The sequence below is a fragment of the Barbus barbus genome (assembly GCF_936440315.1).
Source record: "Barbus barbus genome assembly, chromosome: 28".
Taxonomy (NCBI): domain Eukaryota; kingdom Metazoa; phylum Chordata; class Actinopteri; order Cypriniformes; family Cyprinidae; genus Barbus; species Barbus barbus.
In genome coordinates this window covers 12,446,468-12,472,652 of record NC_136756.1, presented here as the reverse complement: position 1 = coordinate 12,472,652, position 26,185 = coordinate 12,446,468, and the positions used below count along the sequence as shown (strand labels likewise).

The following is a 26,185-nucleotide window of genomic DNA, read 5'->3' as shown; positions in this document are numbered from 1 at the left end:
ATTATTAGACCTTTTCATTTTCGTTTAATGCACATTTTAACATTTTTAATGCCCACATTTATATACAGTTTTAAAGTGTGCCTAATTGGCAATGAATGTGCATTTTTAAACTGGGACTGTCCCTACAAAACGTGATTGTACCTTAAATTGTTCTTCACTGCTGACCTGAAAGAATTTTTTTCCTGCTATCTTATGCTAAAGTTTATCCACCTGTCCTCACGTAATAGTGCTTGACTTTGTTTGGAAGTTCACATAGTATTTTTCTTCATGTGCTTCGGGTCCAGTGTGGTTTTGGACCACTAATTTTCTGGATGATGAAATACAGTATGTTTGGACAAACTCATTTCAATCTTAAATGTATTTTATTATTATTATTATTATTGAATCATATATCTCACACTATTACACATGACATTACTATGTCAAACACATGCACTAATGTTGAAACACTAGAAATAACAGTGAAATGAAATCTGTTCAGTTGACTTAAAGGGGAGGAAAATATTATTGTATAAATTCCATGGAAAACACATTAACACATTACTGCTGTAAGATTTTTCTTGTTGTTTTTTTTATTATTATTGGAGTTTGCTCTGTAAATTATTTCTGTTTCCAGGCCCCCATCTCGGGACACAAGAAAAGGAAAAGGGGATGCAAATGGGGATTCATTTATTTTTGAAATAAATAAAAATAATTTTAAAAAAGCATAAAAATAAATTACTTAACTACTATGCACTTGCATTTAAATGAATAATTTGGTACAATGCACTTATTGTCTACATACTTTTTTTTTTTTTACATTGTACTTGTATTTTAAAAATACCTCATCAGTAATTAATTTATAATTACACTGTTGACCCATAAGTACAATGCACTTATTTTTTATGTAAGTACATAGTAGTTAAGGCCACTCAATATAAAGTGGGACCAAATTCAGAAGTCAAATTATTATATACTATTTAAGATTAATGCATTGTATTGTACACAATGTAAAATAAACAATCTGTTCAATAACCTTGGTTAATTTAAATTAAATATACAAAAGTCAATATATTATATGGGTTATTTAATTCAATTCAATGTTAACGAAATGTAGTTTACCCTTGTATACTCAAATTTCTTAAGAAAAACAAGTGGGAGGCTCCCTCCTGTAATTTCCTAGCATGGGTGAAAACTGTTATTATTTGGGGTAGATCTTCTTTCAGAATTGTCTAATTAGTCTGAAACCACGTGCATGTTGTTTGCTTGAGCTGATGAGAGGCAGTAAATGGGGCGATGCATGTGTGATGCCAGACATTCTGTTGTGAAAAGTGATTCAAAGTAAATCTTGCACCAAATGTTTGTTTTTTTAAAGCTAAAATAGATGTTTAAATATTGATTTAAAGTGAAACAACCCTCTCTGCTGGCCACTGCAAATGCTTGCACCACAACACAAATGATCAACTTCAGCTTCTCCAACTCATTGATATTGAAAACCCATCCATTAAATGTAAACTAGAATCTGTAATGATTTACTGTGACATCAGTTTCTTCATATAACCCTTATTTTCCATGATCAATAATTTGATTTTAATAATATAAATGCCAATAATATTGAGATTGTCTTTCAAAAAACATTACAACTTGTGCATATTTTATACCTGAAAGTGGATTTTGTATTTGCAAAGTAATGCATTTTCTTCACATCATTCTTTTAGAGAGAAGGGAGGTGCTTTCAGACTGAGTCAAGCAACAATCTAGAAGAAAGGATAATGAGTTGGAATTCAAACTTGCAATTTCTCATAAGAACTAATAATATTGGTTCAACAAGTTGTATAAATAGTAAAGGTTTACTGTAATTGTGATTTAAAAAGGATATTTTAAAGAGATATCTTGTGCATTTTTTTGCAATGTTTGAATTTTTAGATGTCAAAAAATATATACAAATTCTACGCCAATTACACAGAGGAAAAATAATGTTTGTAATTGGGTGTGTAGATTCAGTCAATCGAAGAAAAATACAAAAAATCAAGGCAAAAAAATCCACACACCAAACAAAATGCAAAGTTCAAGGTCCTTTGAACAAGAGTTTATTCCTGAGGATTTACATGAAGGTGACAACAAAAATTAAAGTGCACATAACAAAAAAGTGACAGTGCAACCAAAAAAGCAAACGTTTCAGTCCTGGCTGGACTATCTTCAGTGTTACAGTTTCAAACATTAGTTAGAAAAAAATGTATATGTGCATTTTTAGATCTTATTTTGGACAACATCTTGGACAACATCATTTACTGGACAAATATGTAAATACTAAAACAAAAGGGTGTTTTATATGCAATATGATCTGCATTGTGCAACATTATCTCATACATACATTGTAATTTTAATGGTAGAAGATTGCAAAAAAAAAAATGCTACGGTAAGAGTCTGTTAATTTGTTAACATATATGTTCCCTTACTAAATACGGAGAAAAACGGTAATTCAGGGGCGTCCAATCCTGCTCCAAGAGGGCCACTGTGCATAGTGTCGCTCCAACCCCAATTAAACACACCTGATGTTACATTTATGTTGTTAAAGCTGCAGTCCATAATAAAAATCAATATTTGAGCAAGTACATAACCAGCCAGTGTTCGAAACTATTGCCTTACTTTAGCCCGATTCACAACGGTAAGCTTATAATAATGTGTTTTAATTTGAGTGGTACGGGTAGTTTTCACAGGGAAACTCGAGCATGGCACTGCGTCATTACCTCACGTCTGTAAACATAAAGAAGTTGTCCCGGCTAGTAGGCTATCGCATGTGAGGATCCTGCAGGTGGTGGATCATTTAGGCCATTGCCTTTTCTCACAGCAGCTAGTATAATTAAATGTATCATTTTGATGGCGGATTATGGGTTTATGAAACACATGTGAATGAAATTAAATTATATTCCAGTTTTAAATATGCTTCTGATTACAGATAGCCTAGGATTACACAAGATTTGTATTTTAAAGAAAAGTTCGAAGGGAGCATAGTTTGCTTTTGGGGTTAAAAGAATTTCTTAATATGAAATTCCAATGGTATGACAATTAGATATTAGACTGTACAGAAAATTAAATCTACATGCTAATACTCATATTCATGCAATGCTTACGTTGTTAACATTAATCATTTGAAAATAAAGTATAACAATAATAATCATTTGCACGGTTTAATGTGATATGAGCTAACCGATCTTTAGATTAAATCACCATTGGTAACGCGATTTATGGTAATGCTTTTTTTCCCCTCAGTTGGTCAGAACAAATGTGGTAGACTTGTTACTTATTTGTTCAGATGGCAATATACAGCGGAAATTATTATTTGGGTCATATATTCTAAGAGGTAGGCTATAATCTGTGATTGCGAAGTACAGTAAATGTCCACACCGTTCTTCTAAACATTAGCTTCATCTGAGCTGGAGCCGTGCCTGAGCACAACCCCACGGAAGATAGTTCCGCAAAAAGCTGCAATTCCAGGTTTTCAAACAGAGATGGCGACAAAGAGGCAAAACTTACGGACTGCATCTTAAAGTTAATATTTATTGCACTATTTTAGTGTTGTGTGTGGTGTTTTTTATTTGTGTGTATGACACTTGTGCACGCTCTTTAAATCAGTATTTATCAAAACTACTTGAGATGAACTTTGATTCTTCATGTGGATTTCTCTTCACCACTGTGTTATTAAAGGTTTAAAACTGCTAATTCAGCAGAAAAGGGCTGATTAATTAATTGGTTTAAGATGTTTTTTGTTTTGTTTTTGGTTTACTGGTTTAAAATGTTTGACTGCTGGACTATAAATGTCCCTGGTTTTTCAAGAATCTGATTCCCTCGGCTCAAAGTATCATGTTACTGTATATTGAAAGCTGTTCAGCACGATCCTGTGTGGGAATGATCTGTCTGAATGAATCACGAACCAATCCATGGCCGGTAGTTCAGATATTTGGGGTGTCACCTGGAGTGGTCAGTTTAGTTTTAGGCTGGCTTGTGTCCATTCTTCTGGTCGTATTTGAAGCTGAAACATCATGTTCATTGAAAACTGAATAGCCTGAGTCATATGAATGGATAGAGCTGATAGAGTTACTCTTTCCATGTGCTGTGAAGGAAAGGCATTCCAATGAACTTTTTTCACCCCTTTTCAATTTCAAATAACAAACCAAAAGCATGAAACCCTTCACAGTTGTTTGTTGTTGTTTCAGGATTATGTGGCAGTCTATAATGTATGTTGTTAAGTTATACTCACACTTTTTATGGAATGTTCTCTCATTCCCTCCTGCACTGCATTTCTCCTGTTTTTGGTTTTCATTCATATTGTCTGTTGATTATGACAAAAATAAATAAATAATTTGTCATTGTGCCAATAATGTTTGAAAATATGCCTTTTCAGCATATCAGTTCTGTAACTAAGATAAACCACTTATAACACCAACTAATTACTTATATAATGTTATTTTATTTCACGGTGCCATACCCACCACTTTCAGATGTTGAACATGCAGAATGTAAAATCTCAGAGTCATCTGACAATCTGGCATCTTTTGTTGACATTAATGTGTCATCATCACTGACTAGAAAAGAAGAGACATACAGTAAGAATGATGAAAGAGACTATTTTGATATTATTAGCCTAAATATGTACAGGTTTACTTGTATGTATAGTATGACTCACAGTCTAAAAGAGAGTCTTTGCTCTGTCTGCTCTTTTTTGCCATAGCAGGATGCCTGTGACCCAGCTCCTTTGGTGATTTCTGTTTTTAAACAATATAAATATCTAATGTGTTTTTGTCATGGTAATTTTTGGTACTTTTAATCCTGTGTTCTGTTTCGCTTTTGATTATTTTGTTTAGCCTTGTGTGCCATGAGCCGTTCACAAATTGCAAGTGTTGCTCTTAACAAAGACCTTCTTGATCTTTTCAAATGATAGATTTCAGATTTAGTTTTTAATGACTTTTAATTCCACTTTATCCAGCTTTTTTGTACTTTGTGTTCATATTGCATATTCATATTAACTGCTCTATATAATTAATTTGTGCATACAGAGTCGATCCTCCCTATACGCAGAATACGCAAGCTGCGTAGGGCCCCCGAAACACCAGGGGGCCCCCTTGCTCTCAAAGACGTTTTAATTTTAGTTTGGTTTTTGAGTTTGGCCATCGGTTATTGAAAACATGAATGGTCATTTATTTTAATGCAGTGCGCTGTAACCCTCTCTACGTTAGAAATCAGTCAAATCATGTAACGTGAATGTCGTACAGTCTCTTGCTCGAGGGTGTATATCAAGTTAGGGAACAATTAGGACTCTACAAACTTTATTGATGTTGACGTTAACTCCCCAAACAATGATTTTGTAATTTTATCAAACCAAACTCACATTCAAGGTTTCTTGTAAACGTTTCATGTCAGTGCAAGTTATAAAAGACAAAGCTAGTTTCTACTGTTAAACAGGTATTCACTGATGGCATATACTCAAACAATATTTACATATGGAAGTATTTTGTATCTGTTAAATAAAGTCATATAAAATGTCTTACCTGGCTTTTATTGCATGTTTCACATCACTCTACTAAAAGAAGTGCTTTGACTCAGTCAAGCAACAAGCTAGAAGGAAATGCAAATTAATGCAGAAACAAAATTATTTCTCTTATGACAGTGTATCCCCTCATTGGACCAATACTGGACTAACAGGACGCATGCAGTGCCAAACAATTCTATTCTATCTATTTTATTTTGAAATATCACATACCCATTTAAGAAATATTTGGTATCGTATCAATAAAATTGCGAGAAAAAGTATCTGTACTGTATTTAAAAGTTTGATATCACCCAATTCCAAACCTCCCACAATGCACTGCAAAAAACAGTGAGCATCAGGTGAATAAAAAAAGTCTTCTATATGCTTGTGATCTCCTATATAAGCCTATCGTGCCTCTTTAAAGACAAGTAACCACTTTAAAGACAAGACAATTAACTGCAGGTTAATAATACTATAAAATGATACATTTCTATGTTACAGTGTTCATTTTGGTTCTTGGTTGTTGTTTTCGCAATGGATTATTTTTCTTTGAGGAAGTTTTACACTGTAATTTAATAATTTCAAACAAAATATAAAATCTTCTCAAATCTAAAAGAGGGCATGCTTGAACAATTGTTGTAGTAACTTTGCTTAGCTGTTCAGTTCATTCATTTGTGTATGTCACTTTGTTCTTCTGATGATATTTCCCCGCTGGCTTCACTTCTGAACTCACTTCCCTACAAAACCTATGAAACTCGTGACATTTTGTTCTGAACAATGAAATATGTGTTATGTAGATTTGACTTTTATGGCTCTGAAACTACATTTCAAACACAAAATCTACACCAAAGCTGTCAGTGAGCTCTCGTTCTGCTTGTTCAAGTCAGTCACACAAGCATGTTTACTTTACAGTGTTTATTTTTTAAATAATATAGTCAAGATAATGACTTTTACACTGAAAACTATTTTTTGACCTCAAGACGAATTTAAACATGCATTACAAAACGCATTTAATTTTATAAAGTACTGTATAAAATACACAAGCCGTTCAAAAACATTTATGTTTTTTAAAAACAAAATCCCCAAACTTGGACAATTGCTTGGGCATTCAGTGGACAAAACATACAGTATACACTTACATTAAAAAACAAAAAAAAAAACAAAAAAACAATCAACAAGTTACAACAGATATTTAGCACGGCAGGTAAAACAAGGGCTTTACAACAGAAGGGTGTTTGTGTGTGACATGCAGCATGATCTACATTGCACGCTCCAGCAATGTTTCACTTCAGATGCCTGTATGCACTTTTTTTAGATATTTGTCATAGCAATATATTCATTTTCAGTCTACTGGATGAATATCACATGACATAATTTTCAAGAGCTAAGACTTGACTTTAGTAGAATTTATAAATTACAATACGACAACACAAGTTTTTGCTTTTACTGATTTTTTTATAACATACACAAAAATTATATAATGCTTAGCTGATCATTAGTAAAGATAATTTCAGGGATATTCATAGTCATATCATGGATATTCATAAATGAATATCATATCACAAATCTGATCAAGGTAATGTACTTTGACTAACTGTTCAGAATGTTTCCGTGTGTAAGTGATCTTTCCAAATAATTCTGACTGAATCACAAAGCGATTCATGGCTGGTCATCGTTCAGATATTTGGACTATCACCTGGAGTGGACATTGAATCTTTAGCAGTGGCTAATGTCTGTGCTGCTGCGCCCGTATTCATTAAGATTCTAAGAATCCTCTCAGAGAGCTCCTATTTTAGCTTAAAAATTTCTAACTAGGAGTCTTATCTTAAGAGTGATTCAGGACCAATCTGAGAGCAACTCTGAGCAAGGAAAAGACAAAAACTTTTATCTTAGTGAGGAGGCAGGGCTGACCCCGTTGCTAGGAATGACACAGTCTTTTGAAGATTGTGATTGGTTGGTTGTCAGAAGGAAATAAAAGAGCGCTTTTAAGAGTAGGGTATATTATAAGCCTTCACTTTGAAATTCCATGCGTAATTTTTCCTCTCGCTCTTTCTCTCTTTCTCTCTCACACACACACACACACACACATGTTGGGTTTCCATGTTTTATGGGGACATCCCATAGGCGTAATGGTTTTTATACTGTACAATCTGTATGTGCTATTGCCCTACACCAACCCTACACCTAAACTTAGCCCTCACAGGAAACATGCTGCATTTTTAGATTTTCAAAAAACTTTATGCTGTATGATTTATAAGCTTGTTTCCTCATGGGGACCAAAAAATGTCCCCACAAGATTAAGATTTACTGGTATTACTATCCTTGTGGGGACATTTGTTCCCCAGGACGTGATGAATACCAGGTGCACACACACACACACACACACACACACACACACACACACTATATATGTATATATATTCTTTATTTTTTATTTACCATGCTGTCATACTTGTTTTATAGGAAATGAACAGATAAATAGCCTAATAAGTGCTGTAACAGACCCAAATCATCACTGCAGCATAGTTGCATTTTTCCAGTTGCCAAATATGTTAATGTAGTGATTACGTCCATTTCTGGCGCTATGGCATTTCAGCGTGGTGTCTGAGATGTTAGCATGTCTTTAATAAGATCGGTCACAAACATGATCCCTGCACGATCTAATGTGTAGTGTCTTATTAACTCACTGTCATGCATTGTGTGCAACACATTTCTTCTTCCTTCATGTTTCATCCATTTTCTCCACTGCTAAAGAAACTCTTAAGCCCCTTAAAAGTCCTCGTCCGTACTCCTAACAATTTTGGACCTTAAGACCTCTTTTAAGGGTTAAGATGCTTTCTGAATTACTTTTTTCTTTACTAGGATCTTTTCTTTAATTTCAAGCGGAAACACCCACATTTCTAAGAATTTTCTTAGAATTTTGTTACTAGGAGCAACTCTTAGCATTAAGATTCTTCATGAATACGGGCCCTGGTCTTGTTCAAAGTTCATAAAGGATTTTATTTGTTGTATTCCTCATATTCAGAGATGGAGAAAATGCGTGTGCGTTTTAATGAATCATATCCTGAGTCAAATGAATTGATGGTGCTGGTAGAGTTCCTTTCAGATGCTGTGAAGGAAAGCATTCAGATTACCTTATTGTCTTTATTTAAAGTTGTGAGTGATTCATCTAATGCATAAAATCCTGTGAGGTTTAGTTTCAGGATCATGTGGCAGCTTTTATTATTAGATAAGGATCACTTTATAGTCAGTTTAAGTGAAGTGTTTGATCATTTGAATACTCACACTTATCAGATGGTGTCTCATCACATCCAGGATTGCATCTCTCTGGTCTTTGGTTTGGTTTAAAATCCTCTGTGTGGAAATAGTTGATTATAAACACATTACTGAATCCAAACTGTGACAATATGGTTTTAACATAAGCCTTTTCAACATAATTCTATAACTGAAGGATGAAGGACTTCAAATGTTGTATCGTCATGCCTATATTTCTCTATGTGAAAATTTGTAATTTATTACAAAAATATTACTGAATACAAATTAAATTAGTGATTAAGTTTTTAAAACAAGTTTTTAACCCCATCATATTCTTTCTGTAACACAAAGGACTTAAGATATTCAGTCATCACATTTTGAACATAGCCTATGCCTTAACATAATTATCAAGTATATAGCTAACTGAAAGATGAAGGTACACTTAAGAGACACATTCACTCACCATGACACCAACATTTAAACTCTGGGTCAGCAAAGAAACTGTCTTCTGTTATTGATTTGCTTTCAGAACTGACTATGAAAGAAGAAGAGACACAGGGCTGATTAAAGATAACATTTGGCATGAGCTTATGAATCTGTAGATGTACAATGTCCATTACACAGGGAAGAGGTTTGTTCAGAAACATAATGTACTGCTTTTTTACTATTATTTAAGTTTTAAAATGAATTGTACCAGAGCAACTTCATTTATAATGGTTAAAATATAAAAACTGTTCCTATTGTCACTCCTGGATTTCATTAATATTCTATAGGTGGACATTTTTGATTATTACAAAATAAAATGCATTTTTGTCATATTCATTCTGTTGCTCAGATGAAAGACTTGAAATATTCACTTAGCACACAGAACAACACTCTAATATGCCTGCCTGTTATAAATACATGTTTACTTTCAGGTATTGTATTACTCACAGTTATAAGGATCGTCCTTGCTCTGTCTTTTCTCTCCTGCCGTATTAACTTTAGTGTTCTTTGCCATCATGTCCACATTCTTCAGCTCTGTGAGGTCTGTAACTGGTAGTTTTTAAATATGCTTTTTCAGTACATTCATTGTGTTTCTCAGATGAAAGAATTTCACTCCTCACATAGAGCACCAACAACTTAATGCCATTACATTTTACAGTGTCATACGCACCACATTCAAATCTTGGAGGATGAAATACTACATTGTCATGTGAGATACTGGCTTCTGTTACTGGCACTGATGTGTTTTCAAGACTGACTAGAAAAGAAGAAGAACCAGTTCAGTTGAAAGACTTAAATATATAAAGGTTTACTTTTATTTGTACGACTTAAGATCTAAAAGAGTGATTTTGCTCTGTCTGAGCTTTTCTTTCGCATTGACATTAGTGTTGTCTGCCATCATGTCCACATTGTTTAGCTCTACGATTCAGCTCCTCTGGTGATTTCTGTTTTGAAAATATGTGTATTGTGAAAGATACAAATAAATGTAACTTGGCTTGAGATTTTTGAGCCTATCATTGATATCTCATTCAAGCAGTGGAAGTTGACACCTATGCATATTGAATTCTGTGTTTATAAATTATGGAAGATTATATATATGAAAGTGTTGTGCATTTAAACTAAATCATTTTCATTCGTTTTAATTACCTTTTGATTTCTGACAAAAGCTAGTCAAAACAATAAAACTATAGCTATTGTTGTCACTAAACAGGTTCTCATAGACAGAATGATACTATAGTGCTCACATTTGTTGATTTTGATTGCTTGCATTTGTAAGTCGCTTTGGATAAAATCATCTAGGCCTACTAAATGACTAAATGTAAATATAAATATTTTTCATATGAAAGGTTTTTGTATTTGGTAAGTAAAATGAATTGAAAATGTCTTACCTGACGAGTTTTATGGCACAATTACCATTGCTGTTCGGAGTAGAGAGGTGTTACTAAATTAAACAACAAGTAGAAGGAAATGCTCACAGAAAAAAAAAACCCATAAAAAACAACTTCCTTCTCATGTTACATGACAATACTGGTTTAGCAGGAAGTGTGAACAGTGCAAAACATCAAAACAAAACAATCTATTCAATCACACTATATAAATGTAAAATCGGGTATTCATTTAAATTAGAAGTCACATTTTAAAATGACCAATTAGTTTATTTTTGAATATTTATAATACTGTAATATGACCAAAATAACCTGATTACATTAGCTTACAACAAAAGTACATTTTAAGCAGAAAATGCTTAGTTCAAATCTTTAATTTGAACCCATTTAAGCCCACCGGCAACTATATAGTTGCCGCAGGTTATAGTTGTCATTTTGCTTTTGTAAGTATTTTTCTAGATGTTATCCATGTTTTATGTCTAAATAACATGCAAGCAAAGAACCAAATAAAGGATTTCAAGAGAAAAAAAAAGGTATTCGCTTCCTTCCTGTCACATGAGGCTGTCAACTTCCTACCCCTACTTCGGGGAAGCATGGCGAAGGCAAACCCTCCCAAAGATCATTTTCTCGTTACTAATAAATATTTTTTTTGTTGACATATATATATCTGCATAATCATGAAGGTCTCTAGAATTATCCAAACAAAACAAATCTTACAAGAAATCTATAGTTTTTTTTTATATACAGAAAAGTCCAAATGAATTTGTAAGTACATATAACATAGATCATGAGGTATACTGTTGCTAGCATCATGCTACTCATGTTACCTTCTTGTTAAAAACATGTTAGCATCATGCTAACAATATGTTAATCATGTTAATAACGAAAAGATTATTTTAAACAGTTACGCCAAAGCAAAAATGACTAAATCAATTTCAGGTCCTCCAGCACACTGATCTTGAAAACATCCATTACATGTAAACTAGACTCTGTTATGGTTTACTGTGACATTAGTCTTCTCATGTAACCCTTATTTTCCATGATACATAATGTGATTTTAATAATATAAATGCCAGTAACATTAAGGTCTTTAAAAAAGACATTAAAACGCATTTATATTTTACATGTGAATTTTCTTCGCATCATTTTTTTTTAGAGAGTAGGGAGGTGCTTTCAGACCCTTGTGCTCATACTAAAACAAAAGGGTTCATGTGTGGATTCATTACATGTAAAGTAAAACATTTCAAAAGTTTTTTCGTTTTAATTTTGATGATTAGAGCTTACAGCTCATGAAAGTCAAAAATCCAGTATCTCAAAATATTATAATATTTACATTTGAGTTTCAATAAATGACCATCCCTACATTATAAATTCCGGGTATCTCTTGTTCTTTGAAACCACAATAATGGGAAAGACTGCTGACTTGGCAATGATCCAGAAGACAAACATTGATGTCCTCCACAAAGAGGGTAAGTCACAGAGGGTCATTACTGAAAGGTGTGGCTCTTCACAGAGTGCTGTATCAAAGCATATTAAATGCAAAGTTGACTGGAAGAAATTGGATAGAAAAAGGTGCACAAGCAACAGGGATGACTTCAAGCTTGAGAATACTGTCAAGCAAAGCCGATTCAAACACTTGGGAGAGCTTCACAAGGAGTGGACTGAAGCTGGAGTCAGTGCATCAGGAGTCACCACGCTCAGACGTCTTCAGGAAAAGGGCTACCAAGCCACTTCTGGACCAGAAACAACGTCAGAAGCATCTTACCTGGGCTAAAGAGAAAAAGAACTGGACTGTTGCTCAGTGGCCCAAAGTCCTATTTTCAGATGAAAGTAAATTTTGCATTTCATTTGGAAATCAAGGTCCCAGAGTCTGGAGGAAGAGTGGAGAGGCAAAGAATCCATGTTGCTTGAAGTCCAGTGTGAAGTTTCCACAGTCAGTGATGATTTGGGCTGCCATGTCATCTGCTGGTATTGGTCCACTCTTTTTTCTCTTAAACTCTTAAAAATAAAGATGCTTAAAAGGTTCTTCACAGGGATACCACAGAAGAACCATTTTTGGTTACACAAAGAACAATTCAGTCAAATGTTCTTTAAAGAACCATCTGTTTCTTACCTTTTTATAATCTGAAGAACCTTCTTTCGCCACAAATAACCTTTCTTCAGATGTTAAAGATTCTTTATGGAACCATTTAGACAAAAATGTTCTTCTATGGTATCGTGATGCACCTTTATTTTTAAGAGTGTTGTACGTTGTTAAGCCTACACTTAATACTCAAGTAATGTGTCTCATTTGAATACTCACACATATCATCAGATGTTCCCTCATCCCATCCTGCACAGAATCTCTTCTGTCTTTGTTTTTATTTATATTCTCTGTGTGGAAAATGTTGATTACTACATTCTGTATTTTTTGACTTGCTGGATGTACAGTTCTTGTAAAAAAAGATGTTTGTTCAGATTCAGAAACATGAATACTAGCTATTTCTGTCTATTGACTTTTATTAAAGTGTTGAAATGAACACTTGCAATGTTAAATTTGGCACAGAGTACAGTGAAAATGAGCATGACAGAACAATTCATTTATACTGATCAAAATACAAAACAGTTGTCCAAACATAAAATATCATTTTAACTGTCGCTCGTCTTTGGTTTTCATTTGTATTATGAGTGAAAAATGTTGATTGTTGCTGTTAAAAATATTACTGAATGCAAATTATGAAAATTGGTAGCATCAATGATGTTTTAAAATATGCTTTTTCAATATATTCACTTTTACTCACCACATGGAACACCAAGCAACCTATTACTGATTATTTAAGGCTCTTGTTCATATTTAAAGATACAGAATAAGACCTTAAGCTAATTTTGAACAACACATGAAGATTCTACTTAATATACGACTGTATAAAGACAAAACATGAATCTCTTAACAGATTAAACATGATTGTAACACTATAAATGTTTTTTAAAAGTTGGGTTAAATCCATTAAAATGGAAAGCAGATTGCCAGTGGATTTAACCAGTGGATGTGGCCACTCTATTTTGATTGAAGAGTAAGCTAATCAACCGAAATGGTGCTGGTTTTCGTGTCTCTGTGTGCAGCTTCACTGCTGAAATCTGAGCCGGTGCTGGGCTGGTGTTCAGCGGGGGAACAGCGAACCTCAGACCACTGCACCGTGTTTCTGAAAAGATATCAAAAAGATGTTTTGACTGACTCCATATAACCTAGCCATAAATGAACAGTATAGCTTGTTCCCAACACTGTAAAAAAATTACAGGCTCATTCCAGTGTTTGGGTAGAAAAAATAATACAGCATATTTTATTAACCAACTTTTTATAGAGTTCTTTATAATATAATAGGCATATAATACAACAGCTGAAATTACAATGTTATATGTTGCAATGACATTGTAGGATTAAATGAACGAACTGAAAATTAAGACATAAAAACTAGCTGTAATTTAAAGTACTTTGGTGTAAGTTAAGGTATAAAAACTAGCACTAAACAGGCACTCATAGACAGAATGATACCACTGCTCAAATTTGTCACAATGTTTTGCATATGAAAGAAATTTGTATTTGATAGACAATGCAATATAAAATGTCTTACCTGATTTTTATGGCACAAATTTCTGTTCTGAGTAGAAAGGTTTTACTTGACTTAGACTGAGTTAAGCAAGAAGTAGAAGAAAATGCAAAAAAATCCCTCACTGAGCAAAACTGGTTCAACAGGAAGTAAAACATCAAGTCCACAAAAAAAGTTTCTTAAAATAACAAATTCACTTTTAGGTGCACTTACAGCCAAGCACGAGAATCATAATGCATTAGAATAAAGATTTAGCAAAAATCACAGACATTTAATTTGAAAAAATTCAAAGTTTTGACATTATTTAAAGAAGAAAGCAAGGGGAAACCTCTCACTGAACATTTAAATAAGTTTACTCTCAATGCCAAACATTCCCAAATGTAATGAAATTTATAAAGTCATGGAAACATCATGGAAATTGATTGGTCAGGTGAGGGGACATCTGCAGTCTCAAGCTCCTAAAGGAGATCTGCCATAACATGAGAAATGGAAGAACATTACAAGCAAGGCAATATTTTACCTTTCAAAAGATGACAAATTAAGTCTTTATTCGTAAAACTGTTTTCACAGTTCAAATCTGTTTTCTGTGTGAAAGTAAGTTGTGTTTAAACTGTGTAAATTTAAATGTATTTGCTGATTATAAGGTCTGCAACGGTCATAATCACAGTTTTCTCTGTCCTCATCACTGGTCTTATTCAGAGCTAAAGCTTCATTCTCATCTCAAAGTGCTGCTCACTATTAACTGAGCAGTCCTTGCAGTATATTAATTTAAACTAACCATATCTTTAACATATATTTAAACATGCTCAGATAAGTATTCATAATAGATGAGAAATGAAACAGTGTGAACGTGTACATGTTTTGACGTACACTCCAGTAGTTCCTTTGTGCTCAGTTCACTTGTTTGGTTTGTTTCATGGTCACTTGAATCACATATCACTGGATGCTCTTTTGCTTGGTTGGAACTGCAGCTATGCTAATTGTGTCTCTAGTTGCTTCCTTACGAGGATCTGAGATGACCGAACACTTGAGAAGAGATTATGCCAACCCCTCAGATGACCTCAGATGTGTGTTAACTGTCTGTTTGATTACATCATGAACTAACTGCATGATTTTTACTGTACATTTCTGCAATATGGACATCTACTTGACCGTCACCACTGATAAGCTACTACCAAATATTATGCAGAAACTTTAAAATATAGTTGGTACACACACACGTCTGGTTAGCTATCCTTTTAGGGACTCTCTATAGGCGTAATGTTTTTATACTGTACAAAACGTATTTTCTATTGCCCTACACCAACCCTACACCTATTTTTACTTTCTCCAAAAAAAAAAAAAAACTCATTCTGTATGATTTATAAGTTTTTGTGCCCATTTAGGTCCCCACCACCGTGACATGAGTCCCCATGAGTTTAAGTCCCCACCAGGATATATAAACCTGTACACACACACACACATGTTGTTTTTTGTGGTTTATGGGGACTCTCCATAGGCGTAATGGTTTTTATACTGAACAAACAGTGTGTGCTATTGCCCTACACCAACCCTACACCTAAACGTAGCCCTCACAGGAGACTTTGTGCATTTTTAGATTTTCAAAAAAACACCATTTAGTATGTTTTTTAAGCCTTTTGAATTACGGGGACATAGGCAGTGTCCTCATAAACCACCTTCATATTGTAATACCTCTGTCATACCCATGTCATTATACAAATTTGTGTCCTCATAAACCACATAAACACACACACACACACACACACACACACACACACACACACACAAACAATGTCCCAGTTTATCCACATCTCAACATTAATTTTTTTTGTCATAAGTGTGCTTCTTTTTAGCATGAGAAAAGATTATTAAAATGTAATTGTTTTATTATATTATTAAAATGTATTATTAAATGTAATCAGACGTACATATTTGCTAAGATACCTGTATATAAATGTGTTTGTCCTTGTAAAGTAAACTACTATAGTTTGTCTTACCTGACTATGGGAGCTGTCACATTCGTACTTCTACCACACAACAGGAAATGATAACCTCTCACGGTCTCACGTGACCAATATATCCTCTAATCCAGTTTGTTTTGGCCTGTGTAATCATCCTCCACAAGGGGGCGCAGGGACTCTCTCTCGACTCTCCCCCTCTACACTGTCCCAGTCTGGCGTACCAAAACAAATCCTCCATCCTTCCGTGCAATGCGATCCCACACCGCCTCTCTCAGCAAGTTTGTGTGAGTCAGCCTGTGGCAGTGTTCATAGAAAACTGAAGTTTATCCGGGAGTACAGGTGTGAGGAATGGTGTCCCGGTGCGATTTATACAGGATAAAGTACCTAAATAACGAGCGACTCGCCGACGGCGGAGCTGAGCGTTAAAGCTCGATCAACAGGACGCTCGCTCCGGTCTGTCCCGACAGACAGCAGCGAGGTTTGGTTGAGCTCAGATCCCAAACAGCTCACACACAGGTGGGACACACAGACGGCTGCTTGAAGTTGACGAAAAGGTGCGTAAAGTGAAATCTTGCGCTTCTATTTGTGTTTGTGTTTACCTGCTTTATGTCACGCTGTTTTTGTTGATCTCCAGACTAATGGGAATAATGAAGCAGGCTAGTCAAATCAGCTAACAAAGAAACTCACACGCGAGCTATTTACATTTCTTACCATTACAAAATATACCATGGTAACCTTAATTTACACCATAGTTACTGTGTGTATTGTTACTGCAGCAAAACTGAAGCTTTCTCAGGAAAAGTAAAGTATTATGGAATTAGTAATATGGTAATGTCAACAAAATTATGACAAATATTGTAAAAGCTTCTTACACAGTTAGAAAGACACCATAATAGCCCATAAACAAATTTATTCCTAAATAATGTTTTTCCTGCTGCAACCGTTTATTGTATTTTAAGCGTCTTTGTGCTTTTATTTCACCATTTTACGGACGGACATTTCTACAAAGCTTGAAATCGTTTCTGCTTACATTATATCCTTCCTTTTACAGTGTACAATGTGGTGGACTGATGCTAGATTTTTGTAATAAATAATCATTTTTAATTATTAGTATAATTATTATTTTCATAATAAGCATTAGTTGAGTTTTACTGTAGATGTGTTTTTCTGATAGTTGTTAATCAGGTTTTTCTACAGTCAGTCAATCTGTAGATCTTTTGTTGTGGTCTGTGATTTTGTTATTGGTAACATTGTGACACTGTATGCATGTCTTACAAGTTTCTGAGTCAGCTTCTTCTGTCTTGAAACATTTGCATACAGTACATGAGCTGGTCTTTAAAGGGGACGGTATCATCTACACTGCCATTCAAATGTTTGGCGTCTGTTAAGAGTTTTTTTCTTTTTCTTTTAATCAACAGTGATGCTATAAATTCATCTAAAGTGAATGTAAAGACATTTATATAATATAAAAAATATAAATTTTTCCAAATACACTTATATTAAAAAAATAATCCTAAATAAATGGTCACAGTTTCCATGAAAATATTAAGCAGCGCAACTGTTTTTGATAATAATAATAATAATAACTTCTTGAGCATCAAATCAGCATGATCATGTGACACTGAAGACTGGAGTAATGATGCTGAAAATTCAGCTTTGCCATCACAGGAATAAATTACATATAAAATATATTAAAATAGGGTTATTTTAAATTTCCAAAATATTTCACAATATTACTCTTTGTACTATATTTTTGATGAAATAAATGCAGCATTGGTGAGCATAAGAGACTTCTTTTGAAAACATTAACAAATTTTAAATTTAGTGTATGTGTCTGAGCGGTTAATCAAAGTAAATTCAGTTGAATCTTAATTAATTCACCCAAATACGGCATATTTATATATTCTTTAACTTTTTGGTATTCACGTATTTCTTAGTGAATTCCACTTCCCCAGTAGTTTTTCCTAGCAGGTGTGCTTTAAATGATTTTCTGCTGGTTATTTACAAACAGAAATACGATGAATGATGTCAGCTGTGTATTCAGGTGATGAGCTTCATGTGTGTGTGTGTGCTGAAGCCCTGCCAGTCCTGCTCATTCATTGGTGCTGTTGTTCAGGTCGAGCATTGAAAGTATTTTCCTTCTGCAAAACTGGCTGAACCAGAGTGTCAGTTGTGCGCACACACGCTGAAAAAAGACAGGAAACACAGTGGCGTAAAAAGGCTTCAGGGCAATCATTGCCAGGTTAGTTGAAAGATGGTAAAACATATTTTTATTTTTAAGGGCACATTGGCTTGTTTTGTTTTTAAATAATTATCTTTAGCTCAGAGATTTTCTTTGCAAAGTTGGAAAGAGGGTGAGGTTAAGAGTGTAGTTGTTGTCCTAGAACCACTTGCCTGTAAATGCTTTTAGAAATTTAAACTTAAGTTTAAAGTAAGGATACTTTGTAAGAATTATGCAATAAAAGTCAAAGTATCTTACCTTAAACGTACTAAAGTGAAAGTACAAGATGTTTCTGATTTTCATTGCATTCAAGAATTTCTTACTATTATTATTGTTAATATTATTATTTTTTAATGGACTGAAATTAAGACGGTTTTTGATTCACACAAAAGTAAAAATTTGCTGAAAATGTACTCACTCTCAGGTCATCCAAGATGTAAATGATTCTGATTCTTCATCAGAACCAGATTTGGAGAAATGTAGCATTTACATCACTTGCTCACAAATGGATGTGAATGGGTGCCGTCAAGATGAAAGCCCTAAAAGCTGATTAAAAATATCACAATAATCCACACGATTTAGTCCATCAGTGAATGTCTTGTTAAAGTTAAGCATGTTTAAGCCGCATGTTTGTAAGAAACATTCATCATTAAGGCATTTTAACTTTAAACCATTGCTTCTGGCCAAAATACCAGTTCCGTAATAATACTTCACAACATGTTAATTTTGGACTGGAGTGGTGTGGATTGCTGTGATGTTTTTGGATTCTCATTCACTGGTGAGCAAGTAATGTAATGTTAAATTTCTCCAAATCTGTTCAATTGAAGAAACAAACTCATCTATGGATGACATCATCAGCAAATTTTCATTTTTGGGTGAACTATTCTTTAAAAATACTTTGATGCAGTTATAAAAAGCAACTTGTTTAATCATAAGAATCTTGAATTTCAGGCTGGACAGCACACTGAATGTTAAACTGAAACCGATATCCTGAAATTGTTAAATTCAGCAGCAGCTGATATTGGCCATTTCTTCACACTCAAGTCAAGTTGTCTTTAACAATGGTCATTTAACACAGTTTCAATGTATTGCCTTAGGACTAAGACTGATGAGTCTCTTCACAAGCATGAACGATCGTAATTTTGCCAATTACTTTTTACTTAATTAGTAACATGAGCTCAGTAAGAAATTGCTTAATATTTATGATGACAGATTTATGTCATGGTGATCATTGATCAGTAGCATGTACTTTGAGAATCTAAACTGAAAGGAGTACAAAGTGACCTGGGTGGTGTACAGGTGATGCTACCCCTCTCTTTCATCTACTTCCCAACACTTTTGCATTCCTGTAAATAAAAATGAAATTAAACCAAACGAAATAGATGTAATTGAGTAGTTACAATGGATACTTGTAAATAATCTGCAAGGATGTTTCCTGGTAATTTTTCTTCTTTATCTCCGTGTACAGGGCTCCTAAGGCCATTCAATCTTTATGGTATTGAAGAACAGTAAAATCCATTTGATAAATAAACAGAGTATGATTATCTGTGTGAACCCAGTTACTCGTTTATTTTGCCACTCCTAGTTGAAGAGCATGTTTAATATCCAGCAGAGTCACTTGTTTTATGATCTGATTTTCACAGGAACTCTGGCAGCTTCTTCTTAAAAGACAGTTGTTCATTTGTGCTCTTTGATGGACAGCTAATGCAGTGCCTGAGGATGGTTTTCTTGTTTAACTTTCCACTGGAATCTGATTTGATTGAGTGATTTTTACTGCCTTTGGTTTATGTTCCTAGAGCTTGACTGTGTGGAGCTGAATGTATTTTTAGTATTGATTTGTTGGTGAACGTGAGACCACAATATGGTGGGAAAGTTTTGAACTCCGATTGCAAGTTGAGTGCTGTATGAAAACTTATATGGTAGCGCTGAAATCTTTAATGTTGGTAAAATATCCAGTGCTTGCCCATCACCATACAAGTATTTGTTTTATATAGTAGTTAATATATTTCAGTGTATATATAGATTGAATGACAGTGATTTCTTCTGGGAAAAAAGTATGAAGAAATATGTCATATTTTTCACTAACTAAATGAATGAACAAACAAATAAGTTAATAAAATTGAAATATAATATTTATTTAAATATAAATAATATTGTATCTAAAGAATATGAAGCCTGTGTTTAGGATATTACAAATTTTAGTTCTATCACATTATTAACAGGTTCAAATGAAAAAAGTAAACCTTTTTTACATTCATTATATATATATATCATAGGCGTAATTTACGGGTGGGACATGTCCCCACCACTTTTTACCAGGCTCGATATTGTCCCCACCACTTTTAAAAAGTAACTGAAAAATAGATTGCGTAAGGTATATATTGAAGGAAAAGCACCATCTACAAATCGTCACTCTTCATAATCTAATTCATTTATTTAACAAATTTTCAACGTCCTCAAAGATGAATATTAAGTCTCGTTGTGAAACTATGGCGAGATACGCGATATGCGTCATGGGATATGTAGTTTCCTTTCCCTATAATTAGTCTACAGATCCTGTACCTCTTTTAAAATGTATTTGTAGTCTACAATGTTAATACTGTATTTTAGTCTTACTCTTACCTCTACATTTTCTGCTCCCTGTTCTTGTTCTTTGTCAGTAAACACATTTGTCTGATTCTGGGGAAAAAATTACTAGTTCAACCCAGGATCTAAATGTTTACATTTGCAATCATAAGCAATATTGGCATTTGTCCATCATTGAAGGCTGAATAATAGTTAAAGCACTTTTAGGCAACAGGACAATTCTATGTTATGACTTTAGTTCATAGTCCTTTAATTCAGGTTTGTATTAAATCACAGCGCGCTCCAGTGGCCGCCAGAAAACATGATTAGCGACAGTATGTCTATATTCACGGAAGTTAAATATAATATGTTTTCGTGTTAAGCAAAGTAACTTACTGTGCGTGACTGCTTCACTAAAAAGCTTCTTATATCACTTCCACACTTTCTTTTGGACATTTTGTTGATGTTTTAACATTTATGCTATAGGTAGCAACATTTACCGTTAACTAGCCTTTACATGTGGGGTGGGGGAGGAAAAAATAGAGCTTTTATAAAAACGTCATAAAAAAAAGATTCGTCAAAACAATTTCATTTATTTAATTATTTAATTAATAAAGGTAGTTTAACCATTTTAAACACAAATTAACTCTTGTCTTGACTCTTGACGTAATGTTGATTCTTCCATGTTCAGCGCGTGCATCCATCACACCTGCTTTTAGCAAGTTGTCCGGCTGGTATTAAGAGAACATATGCAAGTAATTCAAAGTAAAATGAATCGTAATACACACACACACACACACACACACACAATTGTGCAATTAATGAATACGCTGCAGCTGAGCTGACCATGAAATGGTAAATTCACCATATTTATCTTGCGTATTTTGATTGATATTAGCTACCCTGGATGTGTTGTGATAAGCAAAACGTAACATTCACATTGTGAATGTTACGTTTTGCTTATTTGGATGTTTATAGACATATTTGTGAATGTGATGCATGTGTACATCAAAGTGAAAATTAAGTGCATTTCCAACTCTGAACTCAGTCCCCAAGTAAATTCGGTTATTGATATATATGGCCACTGATATATATATATATATATATATATATATAATTCCTTTTTTAAAGACACATCATATAACTTTCAGCCCTGTAGCGTTTGAGGCGTAATCTTTGCTGCGTAGACTTCCAAGTTTTGAGATTTGCAGTGTGGCTTAAGTGACTTAAAAAAGAAACTTAAAAAAGTTTCTAGGTTAATGGCTAGATCATGTCTGTGTGTAAATGCATCTCCACGGGATGCCAGAAACGACTTCCCTGAACACTCTGGTTTTGAAGCTGTAGATATTAAACATTCCAGCTGCAGAGGCGTTTCCTGTCAACAAGCGACTGCCAGTCCATGCTCTCGACCAGGATCCTCCTCTTTCCTTCCTTTGCAGTTGTTCTCCCTCATTCTGTTCATCTGTTGGCCGTCCCCCTCCTTCCATGTCACTACTTCTGTCCCCCTTGCGCAACCACACAGCTAAGATTTCACTACGGGAGACATATCAAATGTTTTGTTTGCTTGGTAATCTATAGATGTAGGTCAATCGTGCTGGTAAAAATCAGGCTTCGATCTGTTTGTCTGCTTTCTGTGTGTTTATTTGTTTGTAAAGAGACTAATTAAGTCTAATTTGCATGTTGCAAAAATTGTGTAGATTTTGGATATGTGTTTGAGTCTGTGCTGTGTCTCAAGGTGTACCATCAACAACTTGCGTGCATGTGTGGAGACTTCAAAATGACTAAGGACACTGATTCCTTAATTGTGCAGAAGTAACGGTGTCTGACCATGCTGTGTTCTCTGCTACAGAGTCTGGCTCCACCTCCTCTCCATATGATATGACATCACTCTGCGGTTACCACAGAAACCAGGGCTCCACTGCAGACGGTTGACAGCCAAGCAGGTGAGTTATTATTGTGGTGTTGGAAAACTGCAGACAAAGCACAATTTAATAACAGCACAGGGAAGCATGGCAAACGCATGTGCATTTACACAAGCATGTGAATGTGTTGCGAATCACGCTCGCATTCTGTGTAAAATGTGAGCGTGTGTGTGTGTGTTTTGTAAAAGTCTGCATGCCCATCTAAGCGTGAACACGTGTTTGTATTAGCACACAGCTTCCAAGAGCGACATGTGTATTGCATTAGCAAATATGGCTCTTTGGATCCTCCTGTGAATTTCTTTTGTTTGATGTGTGTTTGCCTGTAGTAGCAGGATTTTTATGCACAGACCCGGTCTCATTCTGGACTCTTAATTCAGCAAATTGATCCCTCCCTTCTGGGTAATGTCCAATCATACACTCGTACACACACACACTCTCACGGCGTGATTAATGATGTGTCAGTAAAGCGTTCGATGTGCTCTTGTGAGCTCTGTATCTGCCAAGGCAAAGTCCACAGCAGAGAAGAGGAAGAGGGTTAGAGAGCTTTTTTCTTCAGCTTCATATAGACACACCCCACCACAACAATATTTCTGAGAACACTGTATTTGTTTGCGGTGTAAAATGATAGTGCAGAGATTCTGCTCAGCATGTTGTATTTTAGACTGGTCAGTGGTTTCAACTGACTACAGACTTTTCCCGCCAACTTATAGGAGGGTTCGCACGGACAGCGTTGAGTTGTGATCAGGCGGCTGGATATCATTTCCAATAATAGCCTGTGATTCCTGTTGATACGAATGTCAGTTGGCAGTGAAATAGTGTTGAACACAGCTTAAATTTATGCAAATGAGAAGTGAAGAGATTTGGCGATGACCAAATGGAGTTTAGAAAGTGATCTATCACCAGATACAGTTGAATATCTGACAGTGTAGGATAGTCTTCTACCAACTGAAATCCTAGTGATCTGCAATTTATTCTCTGTCAGAAAAAATTACTAATTTAAGTGATTGTTAGCTAACTCTGTTTTTCTTTTTTTTTTTGTTTCAGGTGGTGCGATGGCTGCCCAGGTTGAGGTTGATGCTGGGCGGCCATGTGTGGTTGGCAGTCTTCTGCACCTTAGCCCTCTCATGGACTCTAGCAACAAGAGCTTGATGGAGAGTTCAAGTGGCACCCAGGGGCCACTTATTATTTCCCCTGAGCCTAATAAACCAGTCCCAGGCCCCAAGCCTAGACTCACTCCAAAACCTTTCACTGTGGAGAAAAATCCTACTATACGCCCCATTATTGCTCCCAGATCACAGCCAAAACCAAAACCTGAACCCAGTCGACCAGTTTTCTCCAAACCAGACCTGCCCAGCACACCTAAACCACAGCCAGCCAGTAAACCCAGTGTACCACCTGCCTTTAAAACATCCCCGAAGCCCAGCGGACAAACGAATAAACCTGTGGCACAACCGTTTAAACCTGCACCTACCATCGCCTCTACTAATTCCAGCAAATTTAGAACAACCCAAACCGGGGATGTGCTGAGAAGAACAAGTTTTGGAGCCACACCACCTCAACCCAAAACTGATTTTCAGGGCTCCACTCCTGGTGCTGAATGGCCTTTTGCTTCTCGGAAGAAACAGCCTAGCCCTTCAATCACTCGTGCTAAATCTTTGGGCTTTCTCTCAGAGATTGGACTGAATAATGAGGACAGTAAAGAAGATTCTGGTGCCAAGGGTGAGTGTTCTCCTACTGTTCTTCGCCCCCAATCTAAAGGTTCAAGACCCAGACCGGTTTCAGCTGTGTTCCTCCAAAATCCCACTATGTATGAGTCTCAGGTTGTAACCTCTACACCTGCTCCTCGTTGGACAAAAGGACGACCCCTTTCATCTGACCTTACCTCAAAGTTTGAGTCAATTGGGCTGTCCCTAAACCGGCGACCTACTAAGGAGGACGGCAAAGAAAACACTCCTCAAATGCCAGAGGGTGTTGGAGCTAAGACTCAAGAGAAAGAACAGGGTGCTGAAAAGGCAGAAGGGCCAAATAAGTCCCCTGTGCTTGAGAAAAAGACTCAAAAGATTGAATCAAAAGATGAGGACTACAAGAAGGACTCTAAACCTGAGGATACAGGAGGTAGCAGTATAAAGAGACGCATTAGTCTGCTCTTAGACTCTTCTTCCTCCTCCTTCTCAGTGGCACGTGTGGATACTCCAGGGACTGAGCCTCGCTCACCGGGGCTATCTGTATCTGATTCTGATGGAACGGTGGGGGTGAAACAGCGAATCAAAGAACTGACCGAAGAAGTGCCTACTACGCTGTCACCACCCCAGAAGTCACAGTATAAGCCACGTACCCTAGTATCTGACCGCACTAAAAGGTAAGGTCCAGTGGTTTTCAACATTCATTACTGAGGTCCGCTAATTAGTTGTATAATCAGTTATCAACCTCATGTTGTATGTAAATATTATACATGTATTGAAATGCTTCAATATGCACAGTTTTGCAGAAGTTTACTGCCTTTGGGTTTTTACAAATGCGTTTCAGAAGCTGTAATTATGACATTCAACGTCGGAATATATTTTTGTGGGGATAAAATAGATGTCTCCCTTTTACTTCCTGAAAAAAGAAGAAAGTACAAAGGAAGCATTTTATTACTAGTAGTGCATCAAAATAAATAGTAAAGGATTTACATTATGTGCATAAGTGATTCTTTATGTATATTGTGCTAATCTGATTTGTTTACAGATTTGAAGCAGAGCTTGAAAGCTATAGTTCCTATGAGCTCAAAGGCCCCCAGCAGGTTGAAGAAGATCTCAGCAAAAAGGTATGGGAATATGAACCACTGCCATTAATCATACTGCCACAAATAAAGCATCTGTAAGTTAGGCTTTGTGTTTAGAAGTTTAGTTTTTCCATAAAATCTAACATTTTAATATCTTTTTAAAACAAATGACACCAGAGTATACAATAATTGTGATAAGTCTATCACACATTAAGTGAACTAACTGTAATTGCTTGTTTTCCATTCCCTTAATATTTGTGGCAGAAGTCCCGGTTTAATGATTTTGATAAGGAAATATATTTTTTATACTTAGTTTTTATACTGCATACAGAAAACACGTAGCTCTTTATTCTCAAAAAAAGTATTTGTATTTGTGTGTTCTTACCCTAACACACTTTTTCTATGATAGTCGCTTGTTTGATAAAGTAAAACAATATATTGTTAAATGAATAGAAAAATTATTTTGAAAAGGGCCTTTTTGACATTTGTGACAGTAACTGTCCTACTGTGGTCACAGCTTCAAAATAAAT

The 26,185-nt window shown here is 35.2% G+C and overlaps 2 protein-coding genes across 2 annotated transcripts in view; one reads left to right on the top strand and one right to left on the bottom strand.

Annotated features, from left to right (window-relative positions):
- Nucleotides 1-6,412: 6,412 nt before the first annotated feature.
- LOC306848607 (uncharacterized protein) lies at nt 6,413-10,717 on the bottom strand. Its single transcript, XM_079383250.1, has 8 exons — nt 10,639-10,717; nt 10,495-10,554; nt 9,921-10,007; nt 9,698-9,799; nt 9,228-9,299; nt 8,795-8,863; nt 7,878-8,618; nt 6,413-7,573 (listed from the first exon to the last, which is right to left on the bottom strand). The coding sequence occupies exons 2-7, from the start codon at nt 10,517-10,519 to the stop codon at nt 8,509-8,511; spliced, it is 465 nt and encodes a 154-aa protein (XP_079239376.1). The 5' UTR covers nt 10,520-10,554; nt 10,639-10,717; the 3' UTR covers nt 6,413-7,573; nt 7,878-8,508.
- A 5,665-nt stretch (nt 10,718-16,382) lies between these two features.
- Nucleotides 16,383-26,185, top strand: part of LOC306847877 (uncharacterized protein) — a 38,929-nt gene continuing 29,126 nt past the window's right edge. The window contains exons 1-4 of the mRNA XM_079382098.1: nt 16,383-16,737; nt 22,819-22,912; nt 23,936-25,250; nt 25,619-25,697. Coding sequence (XP_079238224.1) covers nt 23,944-25,250; nt 25,619-25,697 — 1,386 coding nt within the window. The 5' untranslated portion in view covers nt 16,383-16,737; nt 22,819-22,912; nt 23,936-23,943. The remainder of the gene's footprint in view (nt 16,738-22,818; nt 22,913-23,935; nt 25,251-25,618; nt 25,698-26,185) is intronic.